Genomic DNA, 14,942 nt, shown 5'->3' on the forward strand with positions numbered 1-14,942 from the left:
ATGTTTAATTGTTACAGCATCATAAAATTAAACAAATAAATAAAAATAATAGGTACAGTTTGGAGAGTACAAACAAAAAGCAGAATCACAATAACTCTTAATTCACTTTAATCAAAGTATAGTTTTCAGCAGTGGAAGAAGTATTGAAGCCCTTAAGTAAGAGTAGTCTATTAACATCAAGAGTACTCCATTACAAGTAGAAGTCCTGCAGTCTAAATTTAACTGAAGTAAAAGTATTAAGTATAAGCTGCAAGTAGGCCTACTCTTTGTAGAAAATTGGAGAAATGCCCCTCTCTGGATAATTATACATTCACTTTTTGTAGATTGTTGAAAAAATTAAATGCTTCTTATACCACATGGTCGTTTGATTATTGACAATGCATCATAATAATTTAAAACTATAGTATTTGATTCTTTAGTATGAGTATAAATCAGCACAACATCCAAAAACTCAAAATTGCAGTACTTTCAAAGGAGTCTACTTAAGTAAAACTGCATTCAATCATAAGTTATTATATTTTATCCCACCCAAAAACAAAAGGGGGATTCAATGAGGAAAGAAAAAACACAGAATTTCATAATTAAATAAATAAAACAGCCTACATATAGGTCTATTACCAGTGGCTGAGAGTATTTTTAAAAAGTACAAGCTCTTAACTTAGGTATACTTTTGAAGATTGTGTAGGCCTACTTTACTTCCCATTTTCTGCTTCTTTCTACTCCACATTTCAGCGATAACCTCGACCTTGCCTCATCCTGTTTTTTGCGGCTCAGACTACATTTCCCACAATCCCTTTCACCCACTCAAATAACGCGTCACGAACAACATGGCGGATTAGTAGGTGCATGGGTCCGCTACTCGCTTGTCGCCGTCGATTAATGAAAGCTTATTTCTCCCTGCAAACGACACACATTTTGAACAGGTATGCTTTTATTCTGACACTAGTATCTGTTGCAGTAGTGAAATTATAAATGTGGAAGTCTCATGTACTCAGAATTAACAACAGGACGGGATGAACCAACTCAGACTCTCAACATTACTATAAAACTAGTGTTATCGTGCGAGTTTGAGCTCAGTTTTGTGTACTTTTGGACTTGTTTCACCCCTTATTGACACGTTTTCCTGTTTCTTCTTTAAATAAGGTTTGTTATCATGTTAGGCGTCTGCTTGTATTTCCTTGTGGGTTTTTTTTACACCCAGGTTGAAACAGTGGTTGTCTGCTCGGCTGTCAACGTCACTGACATTAGTCCTGTAGGTTTAAACGAGCAGCTGAGCTTTGCACTGCAGTCAAGCTACGTAAAAAAGCATGCATTATATTGCTCATTGTATAGTAAGATGACATGCTTTGTTTCATTTCTGCTTTAAACACTTCTTCATATTTCTGCATAACATAAACATATAGAGGAAAAGCAGACTTTAACATGTATTATGGTGCACAAACCTTCTGATCTGTGCATGCTTTCTTATTTATCCTATCAAGTATAGAACTGCAAGGATTAGTCCATCAACAGGAAATTAATTGCCATCTAATTTGATAATCGATTAATCATTTTGAGTCTGTTTTTTTAGGATTAAGTGCTAAAGCTTCTTAAATGTGAATATTTACAGGTTTATTAAGTCCTCTATGGTAGTAGACAGAATAGCATTGGGTTATGGATTGTTGGCTGGGACAAAACAAGATATTATAGGTTTTATCTTGGGATCTTGGATATATTGATCAACATTTTTCACCATTTCTGATGACTAGACAGATTATTCCATAATGAAAATAGGTGCTAGTTGCCGCGCTAATATGGTATTTAATGTTCTGCAAGGATCCCTATTGAAGGAAAAGTAAGAAAATATTGATAGTGTTAAAAAGATTTAAATGTTATACCCTTCATGTTTTCCACTACACTTCAGGTAAAAAAAATCTCCATAGTAATGTTCAATGTTCAACTGGTTGTCTGGTTTTACTGGTTTTACTGATGCAGCTGTGACTTACTGCTTATTTCCAGGACACAATGTTTCGTCGGTCAAGATTTAGTATTCGGCCCAATGTCGGGGTAGTAGGGAGAACAGCGGCAACATCTCAGGAAGCTCCTCCAGTAAATCAGGAGGCCAGTGAGACCCCTAAAGATGCCGGTGAGAGCGCTACTGCTTCTGCTGTGACAGACAGCACGTCTGCTGCAACCCCATCAGAAAAACCTACAGCCCCAGGGTGAGAGACGGCTTCTAAAATGTGTTGTTGTTTTTAAGGTGTAAACAAAATGATAAATATTTTTACTTTGGTAACCAAAATTACCATTCTTACTCTTGTTTAGGGATGGCAACGATCAAAATGGTGAAGGTGCCAGCTCCTCAGCTGCACTCCAGAGAAGGAAGCGGTTTTCTGTCAAGCCCAAAGTGGCCCCTGGCCGTCCTGCCGCTCTTGCTCGGACGCCAAAGTCCCCTGCCAAAGCAGCCTCAGAAACACCTGTTACGGAAACAGCTACTGTTGAGGTCCCTGGTTCAGACCTTGACAAGCCAACACCATCAAGCCAAACTGGGACTAGAGCCCCTGAGGGTCTCCGGTCTCCAAGGCGGCGGAGGCCTTCGGAAGACAGCAAGCAGCCTAAAGTGCAACCTAAACCCTCTCTTGTCTCTTCTGACAGTCCAGGACCTTCTACTCTTCCTCTAGCTGAGGACTCGCAAGAACAAACCCATCTGTCAGTAGGTAGTAGCAAACTGTCCGACAGCACGTCAGACGGTCAAATTAAAGAAGTTCCCCTCAGACTACCAGATAAAGTTCTCTACTCGATACCAGACAGAGAAGCTATTGAATTATCAGAGAAAGCTAGGACTCTCGTGTCATCTAAGAACAGACTTTCACCATCACCGCCGGGATTCTCCTTGAGTAGACTCCTGAATGACCCATCAGACATACAGAGGCTGGAAAAGGCCCGTAAGCTCAGAGAACTGCTCAAACAAGAGATGCACAAAGAAAAGGTGAGCTCAGAATAGTCAGTTAGCATTCTTATTCTCATTTTCTTTACTTTATGAGTTTAAAAATATATCTGTTGGACATATACTAAAACTTCTTGCTTCATTAAAATAAACCTTCCTTATTTGATGTTGCAGAAACTCAAGAAATACAAGGCACGCGCAAAGGAATATACTTTAGATCCTGCCAAAATGACCATGAGGGACCTTATCCGTTATCTACCAATGTCTAACCCCATGACGTAAGTGCCTGGTCTGTAGTTTGTCAAGCTTGTGTAACACCTTACCTCCACTAATAACATTTTATATATGATTATTTTGGATTTCAGCAATGTTCCTTGACTTAATGTGGCTGCAATTTGCTATTTTTGCAGATCTAGTTTAGAAGATTCGGTACAGGAGAATGAGACTGTTGTCCCACCTTCACCAGAAAGAGCAGAGTAAGTTAATCCTATCAATTGGTTTGAATCCTTTATTGTTTTATTGGTGTCTCTTATAATTTAGGATCAGTATGATACAATATTTGCTTAATTTGAATTTGGTGTTTTATTCTGACTGTCTGAAAGTTGAAACCATTTGAACACAAAACTAAACCATAACTTTTAAGAGCTCCTAAAGCCCACTAATGAAACACGGTTTAAAGACATAAAAGAAAAATACAGCTTAAGTCTATACAGGTAATGAGCTTCACAAGTATCCAAAATTAAGGCCAATGAAGGCAAGATGGCCAAAAATATTTAGGAAACTATAACAAGGAATATTGGAGAAAATTAAATTAAGAATAATTAAATTTTGCTTTCTTCAAAGTAAACTCCATAAACCATATATTAAGAAAGGAGTACTTTTAAAAAGTACTATTATATAAAAAACAATAACATATTTGTTCAGTGAATAGCAGTAACTTCCTTCTTTTTCCTGACATTTTCAATGTAATTGTCACAGGTCACCAGAGCGAGCACAGGAACCTGAAGTCATCCCCAAAATCGCAAGCCCGAGGGAGGAGTTGGAAGAAGAAGAGGAGGCGCCAGCAGCAGCGGCAGCGGAGGAAGACGAAGATGAAGAGCAGGATGACTCGCTTATGGTTCCACAGGTCAAAGTAGCAGAGGACGGCTCACTGATCATTGATGAGGAGAGGTCAGTGGACGTCTGTAGGTCATGAAATACATGACTCCATATTTATTTTCTTCTTCTCATTTTATTATTGTAGGCAAAATGTAAATTCACTAGTTTTTCATCTTGATAGGAAGTGACTAACAATGTCTACACATACATCTAGAACATGCTCCAACATGCTTTCCTGTTAACAATGGAAATTATGCATGACAATACAGACTTAAGCATTTACTTAAGACTTAACATGTAGTAAACTGGCCATTTAAGTCTGTTATAGTCAACTTAAGATACACAGTGCCAGCTAAATACTTCCCCCTCCCCCCACTCTTACACAAACACACACACACACACACTCAAATATGTGTTCTGCTTATTGTTCCTTCACTTCGATGTTTGTTCTTCCCTGTGCAGAATGATGTGTGTGCAGAGTTGGCACTAGTTAGTTTGGAAGCCTATCATGGCCCAACATGCAGCTTACACAAATATGATTTGGAAATTGGAAACTACAGTCACATACAGTGACAAAGGATTTCTCAGTGATGCAGGAGACATCTTGTTCACTGCTAGAATTTGAAATGAAACATATTTGCATATTACTAGATTCTGAATGTTTTCAAGGAGGGAGGAGGAGTAGATGTGCTTTTAATAATTTGATGATTTGAACCATTTTGTGGTGAAAAGGGAGTATTTCAGTTTGTCCTAAAACGTGTCTGTAGGGGATTTTTTAATCATATCCTGTCAACCTGTGTCTCAGCTTGACTGTGGAAGTCATGCGTGCGAAAGGCCCAAACCCAGCACAGGGTCGAGATCCCATCTTTGAGCGTGGTTCCACTACAACGTACTCAAGCTTCAGAAAGGCGACCTATTCAAAACCCTGGTCCAGTGAAGGTTGGTTGAACTGATATGGATAATGAATTATAACATTTCAAAATAACTCATTTTGTGCTAATATTTTATTCATGTTGGCTTTCCACGTCGTATTTTTTGTTGTTTTCCATCAGAGACAGACATGTTCTTCCTGGCAATTAGCATGGTGGGCACAGACTTCTCAATGATCTGTCAACTATTTCCTCACAGACCACGATCAGAGATAAAGGTCAGTTTAACACAGATATATATATAATGTATTTATAGAACATGATAATGAAGAGGCATCGTGGCTTTTTATCAAAGTTTGTGATAATTGCATCGATTTTAAACTTTCAGAACAAATTCAAAAAAGAAGAGCGAGAGAACGCCTGGAGGATTGACAAAGCTTTCAGTAAGTGTTTAGTTGTCCTCAGTTTGGTTACTATGAAGCTTAGAAGGTTCAGTTTAGCTTGTTGAATATGTACTGTAATGATTTCTTATTATATTCTCAATGAAACATTTACACTGACTGATCGTTTTGCAGGAGAGAGGCGTAAACTGGACATAGAGTATTTTTCTAAGCTGCTAGAGAAGATTCTGGAAGTTCAGAAAAGCAGGAAGAAACTCAAGTCAATCTCTGACAAAAACTCCCCAAGGAAGCGCAAGAGAAAGACAAAGGGTAATACTGTACACACTTTTTAACATGTTCAATACTAGTGAGTTGTGTGTTGTTGGGCTATAACTTAAATATTCAGGGTTTAAGATTTAACAACTGTTGTCTGTGTTCTCTTTCCCTCAACAGGCAAAAAAGCTACAAGGAAGCTGAGTGATGTGGAGGAGGAAGAAGAGGAAGAGGAGGGTGAACTTCCTGACTTTGAGGAGGAGGAGGAAGGAGAGAAGGAGAATGAGGACCTCTGTAATGAGGGAGGAACCCCTGTTTCTAAGCCTAAGAGAAAACGTAAAAGAAAGAACGAAAAGGATGCATCAACCGAGGAAATGAACGACAAGAACAAACAAACTGATGAAAAGAGCATTGAACAAGGTACAAACGGTTTTAGTACAGTGCATTTAGTTTATGTATGAAAATCCTCTTGATTTTACAAAACATGTTAGATTTTCAATAATATGAGTATGTGTGCAATTAGTGTCAATAAACACACAAAGGGATCATTGTCAGGTTATGAAATAATGACAATAATCACATTAAAGAGCAAACAACACTGTCTTTTAATTGCTTGTCAGATCAACACATTAAAGAAACATAGATATCTACACAACTATTATTTGTCTTATCTCTGGCTCAGACAAAAATACAACAACACAGCAAGGAGCTAAATTTAAAATACATACAGTATGAAGATATTTTGTGTAACAAACTAATGGTGAGCATTTAGTTTAAGAACAATTTGAAAGATATATAATATATAAAAAATACATCAAACGCTACTGCTTTTTAAATCTGACTCTGGCACCTCATGCTTTTCTTCAATGTCATATCAGGTTCTGCATGCTTGCTTGCTGCAGCTAAAGTTTTGTTTTTTTCATGATCAGATGAGGCCAGCATACCTGAAGATGTTGAGACAGTTCAACCTCCGAAACCTACCAGGTACAATAATGTCTTCATGGCTCACACTCTGACATCGCAACCAGAAACATTCCCAATTCCCAAAGAAAGCACTTTGCATATTATCAGTGATTTATGTGTGTGTGTGTGTGTGTGTATTGTAGGTATGGAAGAGTGCCCAAACCAACCAAGCACTTAAATTACCTTGCCAAGGAAGATGGACATTCATCTGCATCTGAAACCACTCCTGCATCTCCAGCGAGGACTGCTGCCGCTGCTGCTTCTGATGCCAAGCCTAAAGCCAAATGCGCAGCCAAGAGGACGAGACTATCAAAGCCAAAACCAGTCCAGGAGTCTAAAAGGCCCAAATTAGTGACTCTCAGGGCTTCTAACTCAGATTACAGTGATGATGAGGATGGAAATCAGACAGAGATAAAGGAGGTGGAGGACCCATGGCCTGTATGCAGCTCCGCTAAGGACAGCAGTGCCCCTGCGTTTGTGCCTGACATCCTGAAATCCCCACAACCTGAAATTATAGAGGTGGAAACTATGGATGAGGTATGTTAATCAACTTCTCATCAGGTCTTGCACAGATACACTCCAAACATAAATCTTTATTTTTTTACATTTTTCTTTTGTGCATGGTTTTACATTCCATTATTCATACCCTCCATTCTGGCTCCCTCCTCCCATTTCACACTTAGCTTGATATCTTGGCCAATATGCCTGATGTGTTGGGCATCTCCCAAGATGCCCTGTGCCCTGATGCCTCATGTGAGCGGGCACAAAATGAGACAGGGACAGCAGAACCCTGTGAGCATCAGTTGGACCTGCTAGTTGTAAGTGCCCTGTGCCTAAAATTTACACTTCTCATTTTATTATCATTTCTGAAATCAAATCTAAAATACCTATCGACAAAGTCATATTTTGACAGCCCTTTTGTGGTAAGGTGTTGTCAAGTGACTCATAAGTGGGAAGAAAATGACACAAGTGTAACTAGGGCTACTTTAATTCATATTTTTTACATAAGAAGCTTTAAATGCAACTTACAGTATATATGTGTTTCCTTTGCAGGATGTTATAGACTTCCTTTCTTCAGAACACACAGAAGGTATGTTGAGGATTTATTACAAGTAGCTCCCAGTGAAAAATGTATGTTTTACATGGTATAAAAATATAATTTTTTTTGTTGGGGCTTTTCGGTTTAGTATCTGAGGATGCAAGCTACAATGAGGCTGCTCAAACCCTGTTGACCATCAGCAACCTGACTCATCTCTCTCAGTCGGCACCAAATCAAACGACGACACAAGATCATATAACTGGTTAGTGACACAGAAGCCACAATATGTATTACATTGTATTTGGCTTTAATTGGTTTTAGATGATTTTAAATTAAGTTTAAAATGTACCTTTTTTTTGTTCAATTGCAGTGATAACGTCAGTCGATGTAAATGAAACCGGTCAACTCATAGAAGAAGAGATTGCAGCAATGGCTGTTGCACATGAGGAAGCCAGCGCTACTCCTTCTGTGTCTGCAGCTACTGGTCACGGACTCACAGAAACATCAGAGACTGTTGCCACTGTGGAGCTGCAAAATAGTGCAACAGACAAAGAGCCTTTATCTCAAACTGGTGAAACAAACATTATCAAAAGCAATGATCAGACGAGTAGCGAGCAGAAGACAGTTTCTGATACGGAATCAGCCCCTCAATTACAATCAGGTCCAGAGATTTCAAATAAAGATTCTCCACAGACCAAGAGAGGACGCTTATCCAAGGTGAAACCAAAACCTAACCTTGGCCGACCCTCAAGGACTGCACTGTCAAAATCCCAACCAGATGCATCGACACAAAGGACCGCTGAAAAGAGCCCCACGGTTGCTCCTGACCTTTCTCAACCCACTGAGATTCAACCAGCTGCTCAAGTTACAACCCTTAAGTTATCAGAGTCTCATCCAGCATCGATAAAAGATGACATTTCCTCTGAAAACCAGAGTCAGACCTTTTCTGGGGCCCAGTTTGAACCCATCTTAGAACCAGCCACCACAGACACAACGTTCGCAGATGAAAAACTGACATCTCACGCTGATATAATTGAAAGTGTCTGTAACATCCCAGCAGCATCTGAAACAGCAGTCACAGAATCACAAGTCGAACAAAGGTCTACCACTGATTCAGCTACAGTCCAAGAAAGCAGCGATGGTGATGCTGCTTCCGTCGCACCTGCAGAAGAATTATCCGTCTGCCAGAAAGAAGAGAGTGAAGGTGCATCCGATAATCAGACCAGGAAGAGTCGATTCCAGAAAGTCAAGCCTAAACCCAAACTACCACAGACGTCAAGAACTGTACGGTCTAAACCTCAAACAACAGAAGACCCTCCAGAGAAAGATACCAGCTCCTCTTCAAACCTTGAATCCACTGATAAAACAACAGCAGAGGTAGAATCACAACCAACTTGCACCACCTGTCCTGAAAAACTAAGCACTTCAGTTTCGATACCATCCTTGGATTCAGGCTCTACTCTTAAACCTACAGAGGAACCGTCTTCAATTGAGGAGATAAAGACAGTCGATCGGGTAGACTCAGGAGCAGAAGCATTGGTTCAGAGTGATCCAGAAGCACAGTCTGAACCAAGTGAACAGACCACCAGAAGCATAGAATCAAGATCTGAATCCAAAGATGAAAAAGTGACATCTCATGCTGAAACAACAGCCAGTAGTCTTAATCTTAATAATCCAGCAACATCTAAATCAGCAATTACAGAATCAGAAGTTAAACGAGGGGATGAAAGCAGTGGCAATCCTGCTGCATGTGATACACCTGTGGAAGAGTTACCTGTCAGTCAGAAAGAAGGAAGTGAAGTCGAGCCTACCTGTCAGACTAGGAGAAGTCGATTAACAAAGGTCAAACCAAACCTGCCACAGACATCAAGAACTGCAAGGTCCAAACCTCAAACCACAAAGGAGCCGGTTGAATACACGCAGATTGTGGAGAAAACCTCCAGCCTGACATCAGAGCCGGAATACTCACACAATAAAGTAGCAGAAGTGGAGCCACAACCAACCTGCAGCACAACCTCTCCTGAAAAACCTCAAAGTAGTGCTTCAGTTGTGGTACCATCATTGAAATTAGGCTCTACTCATGAACCCACACAGGAATCATCTTCAACTGAGGAGAAAAACACCAATGTTGGCCTTCAACTGGACTCAGGCTCGGATGCCTCAGAGCAAAATGTATCTCAAAGGCGGCGACGTTTAGCCAAGGCCAAACCCAATTTAGGAATATCCACCAGAGTAACACAGCCAAAATTACAGCCAAAGGAAATCGGTACATTCTCAACACAGCAGTCTACAAATGTAAATGTAACCTCAGAACAGCAGCCTGTGGCCAATGAGAGTGGACAAACTAAACTGGAATCCATAGAGAAAGATGAGAAGCACTTGACATCCCCACACTCAGAAAAGTCATTAAATAGTACAAATGATAAGGGTAGCTCCTCCGATACTATCATCGTGGCAACATCTTCAGTTGCTGAGAGTCGGTCCATATTGACAGACACGACCGCTGCAGATAAAAGCAGCGCAAAACCTACAGTTGAAGGGGAATCCACAGGGGACAGCACTTCAACTCACAACAAGGTGGAGGCTTCAACAGATGGTTCAGCAGAGCCGAAAATCTATCTATCTAAATCTATACTCCCGGCTAATGTACAGTCCACACCAGATCTGACAGAAACCGCTCAGCAGCATCATTCAGAGATAAAAAGTCAAGATTCTGTCCAACACGGTTCTGAGACCACTGAAGCTAATCTGACAGCGAACGACAAATCTCAAGCCCCCAAAAGGTAAGGGATGAGTCATATTTTCCTGATTCTGTGTTGACATTTAGTTGTTGAACGTCAGAAAGGTCTAAGAGAATATAAATACTTTTTTAAAAGAAATTATCAATCACAGTTTTAACATAATTGTTTCTTTCCACACTTATAGCAGCGATGATACTCAATCACCAATAAAATCCCCTCAAGCTCGTAGAGGCAGGCTTATTAAACCCAAACCTAACCTGGGACGCAGCAGCAGTCGATCTCAACAACCCCAACAACCCCTGAACACAACACAAGCAGAAACAGGTTTGACGCCTTTTTTCTTTTCTTTTCTTTAAATGACCTGAAAGAGTACTTCATATATGACCCTGCAGTGCTTTTCCTGATTACTGTCATGATTCCTCTTTTCCATAGATTCTTGCACTCACTCAGAAGATGTTAATGCTTCTGGTTCACACGGATCTGTCACTGAACTCAAACCTGCTATCCAGGAACCAGTAGAGGGAGCTATTGAACAACTAAGTAACAAAGAGTCTCCTCCAAATGATGCCGGGATCGTTTCAGGCTGTGAGACAGAAGCACCAGAGAATTCTACCCTGGTAAGAAAAGTAATCAGTATGTGTAGATGTAGGAAGTGAGCACTGCATGTCTGATTATAGTATTTTTATGTTCTGTTAAGCACATATTCAAGATTCATGATTCCTTTTATTGTCATTTAGCACAACATCAAAGTGGAAAACATATACTGTATAGTAACAATGAAACACTAAACTTAGCCATTGCACTGATTAACACAACTTTGATCAAGGTTAGGGTGTATTATTTAGGCTTCTATGTCATCAAGAACCTTTCCCACATTAAAGGATTTAACCATCCCAAATGTTTGTGTCTGACTCTCTTAGCAACCCCAGGATGCATCAACATCAAGTACTGCAAGGGAAGAAAGTTCAGAAGTATCTGAGAGTATCACAATATTGCCAGAGAGTAAGTCAATAAATTATCTTCTACTGCAAAGAGTATATGTGCTCTGATTTTTGGCTAAAACTCTCTTGCTCTCCCTCTCAGTGTTGTCGGTGCCTTCAGATCCAGACGAACCCCCCTTTTTTATTCTCTCTCTGACTGAGATCCCAGTCTGCTCCTCAGGGGAGGTGGTGGACAGCACGTCCGAGCCACTTCCTTATCTCCCAGTAACAGATGCATCAATGCAGCCACAGAGGTTAGTACCCGCCTTTATCAGCTAGTCATCCAGGCAGGCATGTAGCCCAGTTTTGCTCCGTGTCTGATTGTGCCACCGTCCTCACCCCACAGCAGTGTTCCTGGAGAGAGTGCGGCAGCGGAGGGACATGTGGCTCTCTCTAATGTCCTTGAGCCTGTGTCCTCGGAGCCTACTGGTGAGACAAGCCTCATTAGTGTAAAAGATACTGGGCCAGAGTCATTTGCATTTACAGTAAGTGAAATTACAACATGACCATATAACTGGGTTTTATGCTTCTTCTTCTTCTTCTTCTTCTTTAATTTTGTTTTATGGATCTTAGTGTTAAATATGAAGTTTTTTTATATATTTTTTGTAATTTATATGTAGAATTTTATCATTTTACTTAGACTTGTGTCTTATTTATATTTTATTCTATTTTTATTTTACTTATATTTTACTATTTAAAAATGTAAATCTGTAAATATTATCTTTTATTGTTGTTTTGCTCAATTAATTATTTTAATGCAGGCTTTCTTAAATCTTTTTATTTCTAACCAAACTTTTATTGTTTATTAATCTTATATACCTTATTCAAGTCACCTTGTTCTAATTTTGGTACTTTACTCATATATTGGTGGTGCATTAGTCTCCCAATTCCTATTTACCAACCTGTGTGTTTATCTGTCCCTTTAAAAAAACCCCAAAACATAATAATAAATAAATGAAGATGAAAAGTGCTAATAAATAAAGTTTGACACAATGTGATAAAATATTTCTTTTTGTCCCCCATCAGAGTCCAACAAAGGAGAATCCAGTGGATCCACAAGGTAACATAACTGCATGTTTCTCTATATATGCTTATCCATGGTGGTTAATGCTGTATTACTAATGTTTTAATGTTGATTGTGTGTGTTAATGTAACAGAGAGTACCACAGTCCAGCCAACAAAGTTATCAAATACCGTAGAGAAAAGTGAGGAGACCAAAACTCCCACGACAAAGCAGAGACTAGCAGGCACTGGAAAAAGAGGTACACAGAAAACAAATACACACTCATTACATGCACTCTCAGCTAATTGGACTCATTTTTATCATGTGCCCATCTCTTTTTCAACCAGCCAAACTGCAGGTTAAGCCGAGCACTACAAGGACAAAACAAGCTAGTAAGACCTCCGCTGCCAAAGAAGCAGAGCTGATCCCCATCCAAGAAAACACCATCCAAGACTCGGAGGTTCCTGGACCTTCCGTGCAGCCAGAAGCCTTTGATGCTAAAGCAAGCAAGGAGGTTGTCACCGAACCACAGAAAGGAAGCAGTGATCATGTAGACATTGAAAAGACCCCAGAGGATAGCAGCTCAGGAGCACAAGCGAGAGGGACTAGTAGTCAGACAAGGTGAGGAAAAACAATAAAGCTGCAAATTACAATTATTTTCATTTGCTATTAATCTGTTGATTATTTCTCGATTAGTTGTTTGGTCCTTCATAAGAAGCCAGAAAATGGTGGAAAATGGTGATTACTGTTTCCCAGAGCACAAGAAGACAACCTCAGATGTTTTGTTTTGTCAGTCCACAACCCAAAGATATTCAGTTTACTGCAATACAAGACTAAAGAAACAAAATAATAGAAGCTCGAACCAGAGAATTTGGACATTTTTCTTAAAATGACTAAAAATTATGAATCAATCATCAAAATAGCTGCCAATTAATTTTGTGGAAGCAGATAAACTTCCTGATTTTCTTGAATCATGCTGACATCTGTTTATTGTAACAGTGTTAATTCTTTTGTGTTTTTCAGAAAACCAAAAGGCTTCCTCTGCTTCCTCTCTGAGCCGGACAGCTCCGCCCCTTCAAACAGTCCTCGACGGGGCAAAGCAGCTTCCAAGGGACCTAAGGTTAAACCTCAACATGTAGCAAGACCACGGTCGACCCCAGCACCTGTAGCCTCAACATCCCGAGATATCACTCCAATACCCACTGCGACACAAATGCCAGAAGAACCGTGCTCAGCGTCCTCTACCACGTTACCTACAGACACAGAGGTGGAACAAACTGCTGAGCAAAGCCGACTACACTCAGAATCACCTCCTAGCACTCCTAGCACCTCTCAGTGTGTAGCTGAGGTAAGGAGGTTAACAGATGCCACAGAGAGGGATTTGGGGGCGGGTTGTCTGAATTCAATGCATTTTTTTTTCATGCCTCAATGGAGAAAAATACCTCTGATCCTTTCTTTTTCTGCTTTATAGGTTTCAGTTTCCCAGCAAAGCGACTGTGTGGAGAGCAGCTCAATACAAGAGGAGCCCACAAGTGTGTCTCAGTACTTCTTAAGTGACATTTTTACAGAAGTGGAAGAGGGATAAAAGCCATGGAGAGACAGTGTGAGAAGAGGAACCTATGACCAGCTTACCTTTTTTTTTTTTTTTTTTTTTTTTAATTTTGTTGTGTTAAATTATCTCTGTTAAAGGTTAATTTATGACTAAAAGACTGTTTTGCAGTGAAGCTAAGTTAAGTAGACTGACCAGACATGTTTTCAATTTCACCTGCACTTGTATATGTACATGTATAGTTTCAATTTGCTCAAATGCCTTTTTAAACAGCCATTAGTTCAAATAGTAAATATAGTATTATATACATTAAAATCACTAATTTTACTGAAAGAGTTAAGAGCTCTTTTACAGTTCATTGTTCAAGCCTCAAATTCCCTGTTTTTATCAAGTACATGTAAAAATGTGAATATTGTACAAAAGCTACATGGTTGTTTTTTTTTTCTTTTTTTCATATTTGTTTTATTTGAACACGGATTACTTGACATGTACAGTTCTGCATTTAAATGTATTGCCCCTCATAATGCCTCTGGTGTATAATCTGCTCCAATCTAAAACTAATTTTGTTTAAAGGATGTCTTAAAGAACTGATACAGCACTAAACGTCATGACAAACTGCACCACGGATGCATCCAAATTCTGTATTTATCACCTACGTATGCATCTCAATAGGGATTTAATTCCTTGGTAAGGAGACTAATTATTACACCATGCAATAATGCACTTCAGCTATTCATAGTACCACAAATCATGACCTCAGAAAGGGGCTTGTAGTCATTACTGTAGGGAGCATTACTGTATAAGCTTCTCAGTGACGGTAAACCCTTTTCTTGCAAGGTGGCTGGATTAAATTGCTTAGATGTGTACTGTGATTATCATACTGCGTCAACCTCACTCACTCGGTAATGACTGAGGGAATTTTGGAAGTAATTCATGTGTTTTCTATCTAATTTAAGATTTATATAAGATCCAGAAAGTAACTCAAGTAATGCACATTATTGTTTCATTTGAGTAAAATAAATTAATCTCATTATAATTGGTCATTAAAACATGTTTACATTTCAGGGTAACTGCCTCTTCTTTATTCTTATAAGTCAAGACATATGTTTATTTTTTCAGAT

General features: G+C 39.4%; 1 protein-coding gene across 1 annotated transcript; it reads left to right on the forward strand.

Annotated features, from left to right (window-relative positions):
* Positions 1–830: 830 nt before the first annotated feature.
* zgc:162472 (uncharacterized protein LOC553495 homolog) lies at positions 831–14,879 on the forward strand. The gene is made up of 27 exons (XM_053339505.1): positions 831–923; positions 1,999–2,201; positions 2,305–2,968; positions 3,101–3,204; positions 3,337–3,402; positions 3,905–4,096; positions 4,830–4,963; positions 5,077–5,171; positions 5,282–5,336; positions 5,469–5,603; positions 5,727–5,966; positions 6,476–6,530; positions 6,653–7,046; positions 7,193–7,327; positions 7,563–7,599; positions 7,697–7,810; positions 7,919–10,331; positions 10,474–10,613; positions 10,722–10,906; positions 11,210–11,291; positions 11,373–11,523; positions 11,616–11,754; positions 12,296–12,329; positions 12,427–12,531; positions 12,620–12,893; positions 13,296–13,620; positions 13,744–14,879. The coding sequence occupies exons 2-27, from the start codon at positions 2,005–2,007 to the stop codon at positions 13,855–13,857; spliced, it is 6,579 nt and encodes a 2,192-aa protein (XP_053195480.1). The 5' UTR covers positions 831–923; positions 1,999–2,004; the 3' UTR covers positions 13,858–14,879.
* Positions 14,880–14,942: the final 63 nt, after the last annotated feature.

This window comes from Scomber japonicus, chromosome 19 (genome assembly GCF_027409825.1).
Source record: "Scomber japonicus isolate fScoJap1 chromosome 19, fScoJap1.pri, whole genome shotgun sequence".
Lineage (NCBI taxonomy): Eukaryota > Metazoa > Chordata > Actinopteri > Scombriformes > Scombridae > Scomber > Scomber japonicus.

Coding starts and splice junctions, on each gene's coding strand:
- zgc:162472 (XM_053339505.1), top strand. CDS start 2,005: ATGTTTCGTCGGTCAAGATTTAGTATTCGGCCCAATGTCGGGGTAGTA. Junction 4,097..4,829: donor CTGATCATTGATGAGGAGAG/GTCAGTGGACGT, acceptor CCTGTGTCTCAG/CTTGACTGTGGAAGTCATGC. Junction 10,332..10,473: donor AAATCTCAAGCCCCCAAAAG/GTAAGGGATGAG, acceptor CCACACTTATAG/CAGCGATGATACTCAATCAC.